The sequence below is a fragment of the Otolemur garnettii genome, unplaced genomic scaffold (assembly GCF_000181295.1).
Source record: "Otolemur garnettii isolate 467f Iridium unplaced genomic scaffold, OtoGar3 scaffold00127, whole genome shotgun sequence".
NCBI classification, from domain to species: Eukaryota; Metazoa; Chordata; class Mammalia; order Primates; family Galagidae; genus Otolemur; species Otolemur garnettii.
In genome coordinates, this window is record NW_003852522.1 from 1,779,390 (window position 1) to 1,797,481 (window position 18,092).

The window sequence follows — 18,092 nt, forward strand, 5'->3', positions numbered from 1 at the left end:
ACACACACACACACACACACACACACACACATATAACCGTCTGCAGCTGTGGGAGGAGCAGATTGAATGGGTTGGGGCTGGGTGGGGGCAGAGAGGAAGCTGGGTGGGCATCCAGGGAGAAGGGGATGCCCTGCTAGGACAGAGGCTGTGGGGAGGTAGAGAGATGAGAGATTTTTTCAGAATGCTTAGCCTTTAGGATATGGGTAGAGATTAGACGGAGATAGGGCTGCAGGCTCCACCATGGTCCTTGGTGGGACTCACAGGAATAAGAAATCAACAACAGCAATGAATATGCCTGAGACATTCCAGAAGTATCTGACTCCAAATCTGCTCATCGTGCTTTTTTGCTATTTTATCCTGTGATGATCGAATGGAGGAAATCCAAGAGTTAGCTCACCTGGGAGACTTTCACGCCCTGGTCCAAGGCATACTGTATCAATGCAGTAGCTGTATCATGGGACAGGGAGTTCAGGTTGTATTTGACCCTGGAGTGGAAACAGAGCCCCGTTAACCCCATTCTAAGCGGAGAGCCAGCGCAGCCCATGCTAGCTGCCCCTTCCCACGGCTCCTCCCAGAAACCCCTCACCGGCCAAGCATGCTGGTAGAGATGAGGTTTGGAGACAGCACATCCAGTGCCCAGCCCACAAAGTCCCTGTCTTCCTCCATTTTCGCAAAGAGCCTGTTCCGCTCACTCTCCGACAGAGTTTTTGAGTCTGGGAGGAAGGTTGAGAGAGAAGGGGTGCAGCTCCTAGTTCCTGTCCCCTCCAGTTCTCATTTGCCTCTGCGCATGCCCAGAACCCCCTTCCCCAGATTTACCTGCCACTTTCAGGGCTTCCAGATCTGCGAGGTGGGACAGAGGGCAATAACAGATGGCATAGACCATTGGGCCTGGAGGGGAGGGGCATCAAATTTCCGGGAGTGAGAGTTCAACCAGTAAGCCCATAAAAGCTGCCACCCCTGAAGTAATGGGCATCACTGCTAACCTCCCTTCCCCTGCCTCCCATTTCTGTGCTACTTGCTTTCCCCCTAACACGACCCTCCCCCTGGCCCTGGGGACGCACCCAACACAGGACCCCGGCCCGCTTCATCGACGCCCAGGACGCAAGCCTCCTTGAGGCACACTAAGGGCACCGGCGAATTCAGGCGACAGCGGCCGGTATTGTCATTCTCCAGCTCGCTGAAATCCATGCCGCCCCCAGCTGCAGAAACAAGGTCTACCGAAGCGGGTCCCGGCGCGCGTTTTCCGCGGGACCCGCGGCTGCGCTTGTTCTAGACCAATCAGCGAGCACATACGCCCTAGACTCTCCCGCCGTCTTCTTCGTTTGAGCAGACACTACCGCGCTGCCTCCTGGGACTTGTAGTCTGCAATGGCGGCGGTCGGAAGCTGCCTCCGCGGACCTGGGTGGGCGGGGTCGCTGCAAAGTTAGCCCCGGAGTCCCTGGGGCCCCAACAGCCGAGGCTGTTGGGAAGACAGGGAATGAAACCGGACTCAAACTCCACTGTAGGGGGGCCTAGAAGGTCGAATATCGCTACACTCTCAGTACACTGGTCTCCTTTCCTTGGGTCCCTGTTCGGAACCTGGGTTCTGGCCCTTTACTCACGGTCGCTGCCCCTCCACTCATTTAAGCCCCCTGGACTAGGTACCCCGCTTCCACTGGACTCAGGCCCAAACTTCTTCCCCTGGTCGCTCCTTCGGACTCCCAACCCCACCAGGATTATGCTTGCAACCCAGTCTCCTTGGGGCCAAGCGTCCCTTACCTGCAGTGGAGATTCCAGACTTTCGCAGACTTCAGCTGGGGTCTCCGTCCACCACCATGCATCTCATTCCTCTCAACTCAGGTTTCATCCAATCCTCACCCCTACATCTTACTCCCACTCTCCTCATCTTTCGGAGGCTCACGCTCCCCAGACCTTTCCACTCCTCTAACCTGAGGAGGAATCCCTGAATTCAGCGGAGCTCAAGTTTTCTGCTTGTGGGTTTCAGCCCATCATCAGGCTCACGCCCCCTCTCTCAGGGTCCCAATTCCTCCATCTCCGTTTCCGCTTCCCTGCCCTCTCCTTTTCTTCCTTTATCCCCAGATATTGGATAAAGGAAGGGGCTCACGTCTCTTGACTCAATTTGCTCCTCCCTCACCAGCCTCAAGTCCTACCTAGATTTAAGGTCCCGTTTGTTCCTTTCCCATACTTGCCTCACACCCCACCGCTCTTCCTCGTTTTTTTTTTTTCTATTTTTAAGAGACAGAGTCTCACTTTGTCACCCTCAGTAGAATGCTGTGCCATCACAGCTCACAGCAAACTCCAGCTCTTGGGCTTAGGTGATTCTCTCGCCTCAGCCTCCCGCATAGCTGGGACTACAGGCACCCGCCACAACACCCGGCTATTTTTGTTGTTGTTGTGGCCCGGGTCAGGTTTGAACCCAACACCCTCGGTATATGGGGTCGGCCCCCTACTCACTGAGCCACAGGCGCCGCCCACTGCTTTTCCTCTTTCCCCGCCCAGCCGGGACTCCTGGCCAGAGACCTGCCTGTCGACCAGACCAGCCTCCTCTGCGCCAGTCTCTCACCCGGGCTCAAGGCCTCCAGTCGCAGTCCATTGGCTTGCACGATGTACAGTCTTGTTGCCGACAGCGCCGTACCTGGATCAGGTTCTCGCGGTCCATGAACACAGGTCCCGGAGCTGTGCCTAGCACCTCCCGGCTGCGCTCCTGCTTGCCCAAGTCACAGAGACAGCGCCACTTTCCCCACGGGCCAAGGATGGAGTTCTCCACATCTAGAAATAGAAGGCCTAGATGAAGACCCATATGAAGAGGATGGAAAGGACCTTCCTAGGAAAAAAGGCCAAACATACTACTAACAGGTCATATTTGCTGAACTTTGCCTCCGTGCCAGCACCTGCCACAGCTTATCCCATTTTAATCTTTCCATTAGTCTCAGGTGGAAAACAGATCTAGAGAGAGTAAGCTACCCTTCCAAGCTCACACATCTGGTGACTGGCCTAGAGGGATTGCAAATTGACACTTCCAATCTATGCCAGCCTGCCCATTTGGGAGTGGGGCAGAACACCCGTGGTGCCCACCACCCAAAGCAGACTCCTGTCTTCAGAGACATGATCTTGGCCTATCCAGCAGCCATTTGACCAACAGGGCTGTCAGGTGGTAGATTAAATAACACAATTAACATAATACAGGTCCTTAAATCCCCTGGCACTGTGCTAGCATGTAAAACAAAAACAATTATGATCACTTTTAAATCAGCTATAACTTATTGAGCACTCACTGGAAGCCCTTTACAGTACTGTTTACTGAATCTCTCCTACTCCCAGACAAGTGTTATCCTAACTTCACGGCTGATAAAGCCTTGAGACCTTATGTCCCATCTCATTAGGTCTCTGCCACACTTTACTGGCTTCTTTCCATTCCTCTGTCAGGCCTTTTGGCCTTGGCACTTACTGTTCCCTCTCCCTGGTACACTGTTTCATCAGATCTTTTCATTTGGGGCTTTTGCTTGTCATTCCTGTTGCAAGCGTTGCCTATCTTCTTTGGCCTGGCCTCTCTGACTCTGCAAGCTGATCCACCCCCTTCATTCTGTCTGAGCCTTTCCTAGCACCTATCCATGAGTTTATGGAGATGTCCCCTTTGGCGGGTTTTTATTGCCTGTCACCACCCCCTCTTCCCCAGTGAGCAGCTTAAAGGCAGTATTTTTTTTTTTCAATTTATAGATGAGTAATAAACTGAGCCTCAGATAAAAGTAACCAGCCTAAGGAGATGCTGCCCAGTGCAGGGATAGGCAGAGATTTGAAGTCCCTTGGAGGACAGTGTTTGTAGCTAGCTGGCGAAGTAGGGCAACGAGGCACCTTCCAGCACCATCCTGGCCACTTGTAGGTTACCCTTTTGTCGCTGCTGCCTCAGCTGCTCCCAGGTGTCACCTTCACCCTGTTGGCCGAAGTACTGGTAGTCCAGGGAGACGTGGGCAGGGGTAGCCAGCAGCCCGAGTATCAGAGGCAGCAGCAGCAGCACCTCCTGGCTCCAGGCCATGCCCGACTCCAACCGCCCCTCAAGCGCTCCGAGACAGAGTCGCGCGCAGAGTCCGTAGCGCCCACACTACCCCCCCGCAGGCCTATCAGTGATCTGGGCCGGCGGCTGCGCGTCTCCCCCAGCCGTGTGCAGACTCATAGACCCGGCCGGTCCAGTTCCCCCGTCTCAGGCGCAGTGGACCCGGCCGCTTCGCTCATCCGCTCCCCCCGCGCCATGCGCGTCTTGGTTCCGGCCGCGCATAAAAGGCTGGGCAGCCCAGAGCGCACTTGGCGCTGAGAACGCGGGTCCACGCGTCTGGTTGTCCGCGAATCGAGTCTTTGCTACTCAGGTATGGACACACCAGTGCACTTGGCTGCGGAGTCCTCCCTTCCAGCAGTTTCAATCTTATGCTGACCTCATCGCCGGTCTCCTTTGTCCTTGAGGGGGAAACTGAGGCCACCGCGTTGGCTTACAGGCCGGGTCGCCGGGATCCCCGCCCCCTGCTCGCGAGGGCCTTGCTCTCTCCTGGACTCGGGGCTTGCGCCACCATGCTCTGGCTGACTCGCTAATAGGATGCTGGTGGCAGCGCCTGGGTCACTCGGGCTCTTGTGAGGACGGTGGGTTTCTGGCAGCCTCCGGGCCTCGCAGACCTCATACCAGGGAGGGGGAGGGCTAGTGCTGTTGCCTCCGCCATTCAGACTCAGTAACCAGGCCCAGCACGCCGCGTGACCTTGGGAAGGGAGAACAAAAGGTCTTTCTTGGCACTCTGACCGGGCTGGGGTCTCAGCTTTCAGTTATGGCCTCCGGCAATGCGCACATCGGCAAACCCGCCCCTGACTTTAAAGCCACAGCTGTGGTGGATGGCTCTTTTAAGGAGGTGAAGCTGACAGACTACAAAGGTGAGGGCGGCCTGGAGCTTGCCGTGCTGAGGGTGGGGCCCACGCGTTAGAGGGGCTGGGTCCTAACTACTCTTCCATTTTCTTTCTCCCCAGGGAAATACCTGGTCCTCTTTTTCTACCCGCTGGACTTCACTTTTGTGTGCCCCACGGAGATCATCGCTTTCAGCGATCATGCTGAAGACTTCCGGAAGCTGGGTTGCGAGGTGCTGGGGGTCTCTGTGGACTCTCAGTTCACCCACTTGGCTTGGTATGAGTAGGGGCCGCAAAGAAAGGGAGGGAATATGCAACTAAACCCTTACCATAGGATCTGAGTTGTGTGGCTTTGTGGACAGCCATTGCTCCACCTCTTGGCCTCCCTTTCTTCAACCTGAAAATAATGTATATTGCCACCCAAGCCCTGAACTGATGGCAGTAATTAGTATCTGGCAACTCTGTTGCATGGCACATAGAGTTGCAGATGCTTTATCTCAGTTCTCAGGAGAAAGGCTCTGTTGCCCTATTTCACAAAGGTAGAAACTCCAGTTCATGGCTGTGAAGGGCTGGCCCCAAGACATAGTCAGAAGAGGACAGAGACTATAATACAGCCTTAGTGATGGCGGTGGTCACCAGCATATATGAAGCCACTTAGCGTGAGCTGCAGCTCTCTAGCTAGTCTTCCCAGCTGTGGAGAAACAGCTCTTGTACCCACCCCAGGGTGGGGTGGGTGGGGTGGGTGGGGTTTTCCAGGGTCCTGCTCTAAAGCCTCTATCTCTTGCCTCCAGTCCTTATCACAGTAGGGCCCACAGAAGGAAAACTGTACTATGCTAGGCATCCGGAGGTCCCAACCCAGTCTTTCCACCTCCAGGATCAACACCCCCCGGAAGGAGGGAGGCCTAGGCCCCCTAAATATCCCTCTGCTTGCTGATGTGACTAGAAGCTTGTCTCATGATTATGGCGTGCTGAAAGAAGATGAAGGCATTGCCTACAGGTACTGTGAGACCCTCAGTCCAGCTCAGGGAGGCCCCATCTGGAGGATAAGACCACTCTGGGCCCCCCAGCCCTATGTGGTCTCTTCTCTGGCCCTGGCAGTGGGAGCCACCCCACTCCTCACTGTGAATGCTGATGTCTTCAGGGGTCTCTTTATCATCGATGGCAAGGGTGTCCTTCGTCAGATCACTGTTAATGATTTGCCTGTGGGGCGCTCCGTGGATGAGGCTCTGCGATTGGTCCAGGCCTTCCAGTATACTGACGAGCATGGGGAAGGTGAGCAGATACATGTGTTCACATGTATACATATTCAGCTCCTCTGTCACTTATAGGGACATTGACTGCCTGCCCTATTACCCAGGATGGATGTGAGCACCCCAGGGAAGTTTCAGCTCAGAGCCTTATGTGCGGCAAGTGTCTGGTCTAGTGGCGGATACCCCAGATACCACAGAGACATACAAGGCATTTGAGATGCATGTCCCAAGTCAGGCTTGAATAATGTTAGTTGGATCAGAGTGCCTTCTCTTATGGAGGAGAGGGTCTACCCATAGGGTTTTTTTTTTTTTTTCTTTGAGACCAATTCTCACTTTATCACTCCCTGGTGACTGGTGGAGTGCTATAGTGTCATAGCTCACAGCAACCTCAGACTCTTGGACTGAAGCAATTCTCTTGCCTTAGCCTCACAAGTAGCTGGGAGTACTGGCACCCACCACAACACCCCACTATTTTTAGAGACAAAGTCTCACTCTAACTCAGGCTGGTCTATTGTGAACTCAGGCAATCTGCCTGCCTTGGCCTCCCAGAGTGCCTGAGCCACCATGTGTACATGGGCTCACACCGTTTTTTTTTTTTTTTCCACAGAGTCTCACTTGGTCACCCTCTGTAGAATTCCATGGCTTCACAGCTCACAGCAACCTCAAACTCTTGGGCTTAAGTGATTCTCTTGCCTCAGCCTTCCCAGTAGCTGGGATTATAGGAGCCTGCCACAAGGCCTAGCTATTTTTAGAGATGTGGTCTTGTTCTGGCTTAGGCTGGTCTCAAACCTGTGAGCTGAGGCGTAGCCCCAGCTCATCAAGAGGCTGAGGCAAGAGAATTGCTTAAGCCCAAGAGTGTGAGGTTGTTGTGAGCTGTGATGCCATGAACTCTACCTGGGATGACAAAGTTAAGACTATTTTTTTTTTGAGACAGAATCCCACTATGTCACCCTCCGTAGAGTGCTGTGGCATCACAGGTCACAGCAACCTCAAACTCTTGGGCTTAAGTGATTCTCTTGCCTCAGCTTCCTGAGTAGGTGGGACTATAGGTGCCCGCTACAATGCTATTTTTTTGTTGCAGTTGTCATTGTTTTAGCTGGCCTGGGCTGGGTTCAAACCCACCAACTTCAGTGTATGGGGCTGGTGCCGTAACCACTGTGCCATGGGTGCCAAGCCTTTCTTTCACTTTTTTTGAGACAAACTCCAGTAGGGCTGAGGTTGAAGGGGAGAGGTGGGATTAAAGGATCTAAAAAGAAATTAAAGAATGGTGGCACAGAGACTCACATCTGTAATAACAGCACTTTGTGAGCTGGGAGATCAGTGGAGGCCAAAAGTTTGCGTTCAGCCTGGATAACAGAGGGAGACCTCATTTCTACAAAAAATAAGAAAATTTAGCTGGGTACAGTGATGTGAAACTGTAGTCTCAGCTGCTCAGGCGGCTGAGGCAGGAGGATCGCTTGAGCCCAGGAGTTCAAGGTTGCAGTGAGCTGTGATTATGCCACTGCATGCTTGCTCAGGCAAAAGAGAGAGACCCTGTCTTCAAAAAAAGTAAAAGCTGGAAAAATGTCAACTAGAAAATACTCCTTAGCTAGGTGTTGTGGCAGGCATCTGTAGTCCCAGCTACTCGGGAGGCTGAGGCAAAAGAATCACCTAAGTCCAAGAGCTAGAGGTTGCTGTGAGCTGTGATGCCACAGTACTCAACTAAGGGCGACAAAGTAAGACTCTTAAAAAAAAAAAAATACTCCTGCTATCCTTACAGGGATTCTACCAATATGCAAGTTTTTTGTTTTTTTTTTTAAGAGATAGAGTCTCACTTTGTCACCCTCAGTGTCACAGCTCACAACAACCTCCAGCTCTTGGGCTTAGGTGATTCTCTTGCCTTAGCCTTCCAAGTAGCTGGGACTACAGGCACTGCCATAACACCTGGCTATTTTTTTGTTGCAGTTTGGCTGGGGAGGGTTTGAACCTGCCACTCTCAGTATATGGGGCTAGCGCCCTACTCACTAAGCCACAGGCACTGCCCAATATGCATGTTCTTAAGCCTGGACTTCATGCAACTCAGACTCTTGGTTTTCCTTACTTACCCATCACCTTCACTATGGGGCTGTGTCTTCCCACAGTCTGTCCAGCTGGCTGGAAGCCAGGCAGCGACACAATCAAGCCCAACGTGGATGACAGCAAGGAATACTTCTCTAAGCACAACTAGGCTTGCAGATGAAGAGACCTTGTGCTCTTGGCGCCCATGTGTAATCCTAGTTGGGTTCCTGTGCTGAGCCAGAAAAGGCTGGACTTGCCTCTCCAAACTCTACAATCCCTGGAGGCTGGGCCAAGGTCTTCTCATGGCTCCACCTGGACGCTGGTGAATAGTGACTCCATCCAGCCTGGCACAGGCCCAAAGCAATCAATAAAATAGTAGGGACAGATGTGAGTGTTCGTGTGCTTTGTCCTGGCATCCTGCCCTGCTCTCCGCTCTGCTCTGGGAAAATGACCCTGTACTTACTTTTGTTCACCACAAGGTGGTAGCCTTGCCCCATGCACACTGCTTGCTTAGCTCTGTCCGGAGGGCAACTTCCACGGGGAGGGGCGTTGCTTGCCCCTTGCAGGGAGCACGTCACAGAATACCCTACAATCTTGAAGCCTGGCGGTGCAAGGAAGCACCTACACTCTGCCATCAGCCAGCCTGGGTTCAAATGCTATTTAAAAACTGATCATCAGTGGCTAGGGCGCAGGCCACATACACCAGGGCTGGCGGGTTTGCACAGGTCTGGGCCTGCTAAACAACAATGACAACAACAAAATAGCTGGGCCTTGTGGCGGGCTCCTATAGTCCCAGCTACTTGGAAGGCTGAGACAAAAGAATCGCTTATGTCCAAGAGCTTGAGGTTGCTGTGAGCTGTGATGCCACAGCACCCTACCAAGGGCAACATAGTAAGTCTGTCTCAAAAACAAAAGAACTACATACCCAAATCCCTATGGAAGTTAAAGGAGATAAAACATGGAAGCTCAGTGTCCAGTTCCTGTGGAGTCCCCAGTATACAGGGAAGAGAAAGGGTGGAAACTTAAGTCCTAAGAACAGAACCAAGCATGAGGGTCTGAGCTATGTGCACAGTCCCTGTTGTGAGCACTGCCCCATCCCAGGCTGGAATGAGGGGTAAGGGTTAGCCTAGCAGGCAGATGTAGGGAGCAAGGCAGGGTTTCCAGGAGTGTAGTCTGATAATGTATCTGTCCAGGCAAGTAATTACCACTCTGAACTTCCTATTTCCTTTCAAAAGACAGCTGATAATTTTCATTTAATCCAGAGACCAACAAGTAGTACCTCTAAGGCAGCCTATTACCCTCTAACCCACTCTTCCCCTTTGGAATTTAATCTATACTCCTCCCAGGCGACTGCCTAATCACTGTTGACTTTATCCACTCTGTCATGGTTCACTTCATTTCCAGGTACACTGGCTTCTTGCTGTTCTTTCCCAAGTTGATCTTGTTCTGGCCACAGGAACTTTGCATTTCCTGTTACCCACTTCTCAGAACCTTCGATCATTCAAATCTTTGGAGAGTTGCCTGATTACAGGTCTATGCTCCTATTCCTTCCTGCAAGGCAGCCTCCCCTTGCCCCATCATTACCACCTGGACCTTTTTTTCTTCTCTTTCTAGCACTTACCACCACCTCCTTATTTATTGTCTGTTTGCCTCGGTCCAGGCTGTGTCTCCAGGGCCTGATGGTTCAGTATTTTATAAATTAATTCATTAAGTGTCTTTTGGCTTGGCTTCTCCGCCTGTTTTTCTCAGCGCTTTGGGGGCTTCCAGCTCCCAGGCTGGCCAGACCCCATGGTACCTACCAACCACGTCCTGCCCCCCACGACCCGTAATTCCCAGGTTTTGGGGAGGGAGCCCTGGGCGAGGGCGGTGGCGGCGCCCAGAGGCCGGAGAAGCCGACCCGGCAGGACCAGACCTGGCAGTCGCCCCGCTTTGGGCCTGGCACCCGGGTGGGGAAACTTGGCAGGCGGGCGCCGCCCTTCCTGGCGGGGGAGGGGGCCGCGTCAACAACGACGCGGAGGCAGCAGCAATCCTCCGTCCCGCTTGGGTCAGACGCAGGGGGCGTGGGCGCAGCGGGGCCCAGACGCCGGCCTGGTGAGGGAGGCATGGTGGTGGCTCTGGGAGCCTAGGAGTACAGCCCTCCCACCGCGGGCGCTCTGGACCCAGGCCTGGGGCTTTCCGGGCCGGAGAAGCCGCCCGCTCGGGAAAATCCCAACCCCCTTCCCGGCGCCCTGGCCCTGCCCGGCAGAGCGGGGGAGGGGATTCCCGGAATCTGCCCGGAGACCGCAGTCGCGTCACTGGGCAGAATCGGCCCATATATAGGCAGCTCTTCCGCTGCGTCAGCGGGGAAAACCCCGGCGCAGGAGGGCGGGCGGGGCCGCGCCTGCGCACTCGCGTTTCGCTCCAGGGTGCCTGTCCCCGGGTTACTGGGCGACTGGACAGCGTCCTACGCGGGGACCTTCCAACCCAGATCAGTGGACTTGGACTCTTTGGCTAAAACCACAAAATGCCTAAGCAGAGCTGGCGAGGGTGAGGGTGGGAACACGTACAGGAGCAAGTCACAAACAGCAATGAACTGGGGGTAGTACAGGGCTCTCCTCCCTCCACCCGCCCGGCTTGGAAAAAAAAGACAACAGAAATTACTAAAGAACCATTTTTTTTTTTTTACTTAAATAGATTCAATAAAAAGTCAGAACAACAAACGCACACACACACACGAACACATTTTAAAATAAACTCTTTAGAGACCAAGTGCGTGTTTCTTCTCCACACTACAGTGCAGAGGGGGGAGGACGGGGGGCGGGGGGCAGGGGTGCCCTCCCCAGAGTCCCCGGGACCTCGAGTACCAGGGCGGCGGGGCCAGCTCCGCCGCGATCGCCCCCTCTTCCCCTCCCTGTTAAATACACAAATATATTATATTCAATATGAATCTAGTCTGTTTCCAGCAGAAAAAAACATACAAAAAAATGTGGAACCGGGTGGGGACTTGTAAACGTCGAGGTGGAAGGACTGGGCGCAGAGCGAGCGGGCCGGACTCCAGTGTGTTTCGCGGCGCCTCAAAGCCCGGAGGCGGGTGCCCATCGTCTGCCCCCTCGCCCCCAGTGGGAGGCGTGCGCCCAGCCGTCCAGGCTGGGGGTGTCCGTACGGGGAGGAGGGTAGGCGCTCAGAAAGCATGTCCCTTGACTCCAAGCAGCAGCTGGCAGCCGTTGCTGACGTGGGTCATGACCTTCTGTTTGAGCTGGGCCACCTGCTCCCGGAGGAGGCCGGCGGTACTCGACAGCCCGGCATTCTCGGCCTTGAGTGTCTTCACCTTGTCCTCCAGGCGCGCGATACGCTCCAGCTTCCGCTTCCGGCACTTTGTGGCCGCCAACCGGTTCCGCAGCCGTTTGCGCTCCACTTTGATGCGCTCCTGGTCTTCCATGTTGATGGGGGACACCGGCGGCGTGGCGTCGCGACTGCGTGCCTCTGGCACCGTCTGCGGTTCCTCCTTGAAGGTGGAGGCGCTACGGCCTAAGCCTAGCTGTGCCGGGTGGCCGCCCGAGAAGGGCGGCGCGTGAGGGAGGTAGCTGATGGTGGCCGTCGGGTATGAGCTCCCGGTCCCGACGGCAGCGCCGGCGCTTCCCGAGGACGCAGAGGCTGGAGAATAGCTGCTGAGGTTGGTGTAGACGGGAGGAGGCTCGGGGCCGCCGTAGACGCCCCCGGGCCCGGCTGGGGGCCCCCCGCTGGCGCCCAGGGACACGTTGGGGGGTGTCACGTGGTTCATCTTGTGCAGGTCGTCCAGGGCTTTGACAAAGCCGTCAGCGAAGCCCTCCTGCTCCTCGGTGACACCGCCCCCTGTACCCCCTGCACCTCCGCCGCTGCCACCACCGCGGGGGTAAAAGTACTGTCCTGGGGGTGTGGGCGTCGTCGTGATTACGCCGTTGCTGTTGGGGACGATCAGGCGCTCCAGTTCCGATGAGGCAAGCTTGAGAGACGCGCCGGTGTCCGATCCTTGACCAGAAAAGTAGCTGCCGCCACCACTGCCCTCCGGGCCTGGGCCCCTCGCTCCGGGCGCCTTCAGACTCCGATAGGGGTCGGCCAGGTTAAGCGCCAGGCTCGGTTTCAGGAGTTTGTAGTCGTGTAGAGAGAGGCCGCCAGGGGCCCGGCCGTATCCTGCCGCTGGGTATGAGTCGTCGTGGTAGAAGGGCTGTTCCATTTTAGTGCACATCCGGGCGGCCCGGGCGGTCTGGAGAGGGTCCCTCCGAGGCCACCCCGGGCCTCGCTGCGGCGAGCGGCGCGGTGTCTGGCGGGACTGGGTGTCCGCTCGCGCGTTCTCGGGGGCTGGCACCGGCTGGGAGCAGCTAGCTGGCAGCTGTGCCCGAAAGATATGTCCGGCTCCCCGAACCCCTCTCGCCCTCTCTGGCGCGCTCGCTTTCTCGGCGTCGCTTCCCTCAGCTCCCCACTCCCAGATGGCTGCGATACTGGCCTGGCCGTCCTCAAGGTCCCAGCCGCTCAGCCAGAGCCACACGCCTTTATACTTGCGTTGTCAGCTGCGGAAGTGCGCTCGGATTGGCCGTCGCCAGAGCCGGGCCCCTGCGCCCCCCTTCTCGAGCGTGGGGAAGGGGAGGAGGCGGCTCACGTCACTGTCAGGAAGCGCGTGTCCTTGTAAACAGCGGCTACGGGCCCAGTGGCTCTGCAGGGCTGCAGGGGGAAGGGTTCAAGGGACCTTGGGATACGGTGGAAGGAGGTTCTGAGGGTCCCAAGGCACAAGAGTGAGGGGTTTCAGGGAGGGCGATGAGCTCCCCAAGGTACACTAGGATGGATACCAAGACTTGGTACAGAGCAAGTGAGATGTTCCCAGGTGTACACGGAAGGACCTGCGAGAGGGGTTGAAAGGCTGACAATACACTGGAAGACACCCCTCAAAGCAGGAAATGGATTCTTAAGCAGGGTAAATTGGGAAGGGTAAAGAGACACCTGACTCAGGAATTGACTGGGGGTCCCGGGCCCAGTGAGGTTGAGGGACCGGAATTTTCAAGAAGGGAGGAAAGGAGAGACCAAAAGGCTTCAGGGGGCGGGGCTACAGGGCCCATTAAGCAGGAAATAAGAAGGGGTCCCCATGTCCAGAGGAGAGTCTGAGCATCTCCCTCATTAGTGGGAAGAAAGAATTGAGGAAATCTAGATATGCAGACAGTAAGTGCCCTGGGGTAAACTGATCAGAATAAATATGTAGGGTAGAAGATGGGACGTCTGTTAGGGTTAGGGTTAGAGTTTGGGGATCACTAGGGTCTTCTGCAAAGCCCAGAGGAAATAATTAGAAGGGTAAAACACACCTTCGGAGCTGAGGACAATGGCAGGAGAGTCCTCAGTTGAGACGTGAGGGGGGCTTTGAAGCTCCTGGGGACCCGAACTACTGAATCTTCCGTAACTAGCGCTCACCCTCGTAGGTGACTTCCTAAGTACTTGTATACTCTGTCCCCTATCTCAAAACCGTCTCCTGGCAGCGCCTGTGGTTCAAGCAGCTAAGGCACCAGTCACATACACCTGAGCTGGCCGGCCAAACAACAATGACGGCTGCAACCAAAAATTAGCCTGGCATTGTGGCAGGCGCCTGTAGTCCCAGTTACTTGGGACACCGAGGCAGGAGAATCGGAGTTGGAGGTTGCCGTGAGCTGTGATGCCACGGCACGCCCAGGACGACAGCTTGAGGCTCTGTCTAAAAAAAAAAACCTCTCCAAGTGACCCTCTGCTTGCTCGACATTGCGTCGGCTACTGGAGTCTGGACCCAGCCTGAAGGCCCGGGTGCGGTCTCCTAACTCCACTCCCTTCCTTAGAAACAGGCTGAGGAAAGCACACCAGGACAGGAAGTGTAGCAATAGCCCCAGGAGAAGGAGCCCGGCCCTGACTCCGTCACAAGGATCCTATGGGACAGTGAGCCCCGCCCTGGGTCCGGCTGCATCCTGCACCTCTGAAGAGGAACCTCAGCTTGCGATCCCGGCGGAGGCCCGGGAAGTTCCAGCCAGCCCAGAGACCTCCACCCACTGTCCTCTCCCCCCAAGCAATGGTTCCGCCTGTGGCGATCACAGTGAACCGCTAGGCGGGGAGCCTGGGGACTGTTCCATTGGCCCGATGCAGGGGGACTAGCGCGGAGCTGGGCCTGGTCACTATGGCAACAGGCGCCGGCTGGACTGGGGGCAGGGCGGCCCCTGGAGTCTCTCCCGGTCGCCCATATTAGGACACAGGAAGGGGTGGGACCAGCGCTGTCCTGGAGCCGGGAGCCGGGAGCCGGAGTATCTGCCAGGTCCCAGGGCGCGGCCGGGCCCCCGGATGGCTAGTCCCGACCAGCCCGGACCGCCGCCCCCGGGGCCCCCACGGCCTCCTGGCCCGACCCCGCCCTGCCACTCTGGAACTGCGTCCTGCCAGGCCTGGCCCGGCCCGGCCCGACCCAGCCCGACAGGTCCCCGCCTGCCCGCGGGCCTGGGTCGGACTTCGCCCCTGGCGGGACAGGGCGCGGAGGGGGCGTGCCGATGCCTCCAGGCACCCCTGGCGCCTAAGCTGGCTGGCAAGGCTGCTGCCTACTCCTTCGGGTGGGGGTGCCTTTCCCTTCTGCAAGGAAGTCTGGGGCTCCTTCCTCTACACCTCTCCGGGTTGAAGGTACCCCTCCCTCACTCTTGTGGTTCAGGAGTCCCACTCTTGTTTTAGTCTGAGGGTCCCGTGGATCTTACCCAGAAGGGACTCCCTTTCCCTCCCTTGAGTTTCTCCCCCTTCTGTAGACTTCTCTCTCCCCTAATCAGAAGGGACCTGAAAACCCAAGAGAACATGAGGGAAACCAGAGCCCCTTCCCCAGGAAAGGCTAGGTGGAGGTTTAGATGGTGAGTCTTCTAAGCAATTTGGGTATGGGCTATTAGAACAAGAGGTGAGAAACCCAGTCTCTTTCTCAGCTTCCCAGGCTTCTGGCTTCTCAGAGATGGAAATTTCTTTAGGGTAGAGAAAGGCTGGTGGACAAGCTCTGTGAGGCAGCACAGAGCTAAGTGTGGAGGAGAGAAGGAAAATGAAAGAGGCAAAAAAAAGACTGAGCTATATGGGGATAAGGTGAAGTCCAGCAGAGCAGTGGCCTTGTGGAGGAAGATCCCAGGAGAAGCTGGAGGCGTCTCATCTTTGAAGGGTCCTGGTGACCGCTAAATGCCCCCTTCCCTGTTCCCCTTGCTTGAATGGTTCTCCCCAGCCCCAGGCTCAAGGGAGATTCTACAGGCTGCTGAGTCTGGCGGGCACACTGCCAGGCCTGTGTCTCCAGCCCAGGCTAATAACTGCAGCTGACATCTGGCCAGCCTGCGGGGGTGCAGCAGGCAGCCTTGTGGGGGCTGGGAGGGACAGGCTGGAGGGTAGCACCTTGAGTAGCCAACTTGCAAGTCCTACGGGCCAGGAGGCCACAGTGAGTAAGCCTGTCACAATGCCAAAGCTGACCATGCCACAGGGGAGTCCCAGAGAGAGTCCAGAGGGAGGGTGAGGGCTGAAGAAGGAAGAATGGGTGTATGGTAGCAAGGGGTCACAGCAGGGAGGGATGCCCAGAGAGACAATTGGGTTCAGGGTTAGTGTCAGGCAGACAAACAGTGAGACGCAGAGACACTTAAGATAGGCAGACAAGCTGAGAAATAATTATTTTAATAGCTAACACTTATATGTGAGCCAGGTACTCTTCTAAATGGTTTACATAAAATAAATCATTGGCTGCTTTGAACAAACAGTGAAATGCACACTATTGGGATCCCCCCCCCCTTTTTTTGGTAAAGATAGGGTCTCTATATGATGACCATGCTTGTCCCAAACTCCTGGATTTGAATGCCTCAGACTCCCAAATGCTGAGATAACAGGTGTGACTCCCAGTCTGGATCTCCATTTAACAGATGAGAAACTGAGGCACAGGAGATTAAGGAACTTGGCCCAGTGTCCCAAAGCTGTAAGAACTAGTATCAAGGTATAACTCCAGCTGCCTGGTTCAGAGCATTAGCCACTATACTGTGGGTAATCACAATAGACAGGCTTTATGCAGTACCAAATGCTTGCCAAGTTCTGCAAGCCCTTTTGCGAAAGGTCTCCTTTAACTAGGAGAAAAATGGAAATTGGAGGTGGGCACAGGGAGTGGGCACTGGTCTTTGTGGGCTGGCCAGCATTATGGGGTGAGATTGCTTCATGTACTCAGCATGGGTGTTTGAGCAGGGGGTGGGGATTGGGCCAGCCAGGGAGGGCGGGGGCCCAGCCAAGCTGGTACAGCCGGTTCCAGGCCCCTGCCAGTCTCACCCTTGTGGCCTGGGCACCACCCCCTCATGCCGTCCCACTGGCGCCAGGCCTGCCCATGAGGAGGGTGTGAGGGTAGCCCCCTCCCCTGCCTGGCTGGAGCACCCAGCCTGGCAGCTGGGTATGGCACAGGCCTGTGCTGCAGACCAGCATCAGGCTAAACAATGAGCAGTTGGTACCCAGTCTAACCCTGACACCCCAGGGGGCTGGGGGCAGGATAAGGAGGAAGTTCATCCACCCCCACCTGCAAGTTTCTTTGGGGCTTTTGGCCTTGGCATGAGGGACTTCTCCTTCTTATAAATAGCCTGGTGACCCACCCTCCCTGCTGGCCCCACTTACTGGTGGGGCCCTCACCAGGAAACTGGGCTGGGGGCTGCCCGTGAGTCAGCCAGTGGGCAGGCCAGGGCGAGAACCCACAAGTCACAGCACCCAGCCTCCTGCGTCCCTGCCCCTGGGTGTGGACTGGCGGCTGGGCAGGAAGAGGCTGAGAATCACAGGAGCCCTCCCCCTAGGAACTCCTAGCCTGCCAGCCACTTCCCTCTCCCACCTCTGTGGTTTGGGGGTCCCTCATCTCCTCACCTGGAGAGGAAGCTATTGGGTTTTCTTGGAAACAGGGAGGGGAGATTCTTCCTGTCCAGGCTGACTCAGCTGGGCATGGGGGAGGTTTCCCGGGAAGCTGCTTCTGTCCCTGACACTTATGTGCCTTGGGGGACCTGAGCATCAGAGACCTGGGTGCCCCCATGACAGTGACAGGAGACCTGGTGAGAAAGCAGGCTGACACCCTAGCAGGAGCTGAGGCTGCTGAACTGGGCCTCTTAGGGGAAGTGGCACATAGCAGGGAGGGAAGGAAGTAGGGGTGATGTTTGGGGAAGTGCCTGGATCTTGGCAGGGTGGCAGAGACAGGCTGGGAGTCCAATGCCCCCCTCCACCCCCGCAGCCTGGGGACCAAGTATGTGGCTGGCCTGTGATTATGTATGAGGCCTGTCTCAGTCCATGTGTGTGTGTTGGCCCAACCCTGCCGGGATGTGGGGCCTATCTGTGAAAGGTTCTGTCCTGCTTTGTGTACACATGTGGCGATAAGAGTGTGTGTGTGCATGAACTATGGGATCAGTTGCATGTATCTAGCCTACACACATTCATGTAGGTTGTTTTGGAGTTCATATAGCTAACCTATTTATGTCTATGTATGTTTGTATGTGTGTACAATCTGTGAGTGGTCTGTGTGTGTGTGCACATGAGGGAGGTCTGTGGCTGGCATTGTGTGTATGTGAAGTCTGTGTGTGTTCTGTGGCTGATTGTGTGTGTGTGTGTTTTAGAGAGCTCTGTGGCTGGTCTGCATGTCTACGTCTGTTGTCTGTGGCTGGTCTCTGTGCGTAGCAGTGTTACCAGGTTATGTCAAGGTGTCTGTGCCAATGTGTTTATGAGTGTCCCACCGTGGCCTGATCTTCCCTCTGTGCTGGGTGTGATTATCTGGCCAGATTGTGTCTGTGAATGTGTCAGTTTGTCTGTCTGCATCTGCCCAATCTATTGGCAGGTCCAACATTTCTGTGTTCCTGGTAAGGAAGTACATCTTGGTGGCCCTTGGAAAACCTCCAATGTGTGTGCAATGGTAGTGGGGGTGGAGTTTTTTGGTTGGTTTTTTTTTTTTTTTTT

The 18,092-nt window shown here is 55.6% G+C and overlaps 3 protein-coding genes across 4 annotated transcripts in view; 1 reads left to right on the top strand and 2 right to left on the bottom strand.

Annotated features, from left to right (window-relative positions):
* Positions 1 to 1,244, bottom strand: part of RNASEH2A (ribonuclease H2 subunit A) — a 6,574-nt gene extending 5,330 nt beyond the window's left edge. For both annotated transcript variants that reach the window (XM_003797917.2, XM_012810179.2), the window contains exons 1-4: positions 1,062 to 1,244; positions 817 to 888; positions 587 to 713; positions 398 to 485 (exon numbers count right to left, since the gene is read on the bottom strand). In XM_003797917.2, the coding sequence (XP_003797965.1) occupies positions 398 to 485; positions 587 to 713; positions 817 to 888; positions 1,062 to 1,188 (414 nt within the window). In that variant the 5' untranslated portion in view covers positions 1,189 to 1,244. The remainder of the gene's footprint in view (positions 1 to 397; positions 486 to 586; positions 714 to 816; positions 889 to 1,061) is intronic.
* Positions 1,245 to 4,207: 2,963 nt separating this feature from the next.
* PRDX2 (peroxiredoxin 2) lies at positions 4,208 to 8,554 on the top strand. Its single transcript, XM_003797918.3, has 6 exons — positions 4,208 to 4,361; positions 4,800 to 4,911; positions 5,005 to 5,158; positions 5,756 to 5,878; positions 6,023 to 6,153; positions 8,252 to 8,554. Exons 2-6 carry the CDS (start codon positions 4,809 to 4,811, stop codon positions 8,335 to 8,337), a joined length of 597 nt encoding a protein of 198 aa, XP_003797966.1. The 5' UTR covers positions 4,208 to 4,361; positions 4,800 to 4,808; the 3' UTR covers positions 8,338 to 8,554.
* A 2,254-nt stretch (positions 8,555 to 10,808) lies between these two features.
* JUNB (JunB proto-oncogene, AP-1 transcription factor subunit) lies at positions 10,809 to 12,665 on the bottom strand. Its single transcript, XM_003797922.3, has one exon. The coding sequence runs from the start codon at positions 12,370 to 12,372 to the stop codon at positions 11,329 to 11,331; it is 1,044 nt and encodes a 347-aa protein (XP_003797970.1). The 5' UTR covers positions 12,373 to 12,665; the 3' UTR covers positions 10,809 to 11,328.
* Between the last annotated feature and the right edge of the window lie 5,427 nt (positions 12,666 to 18,092).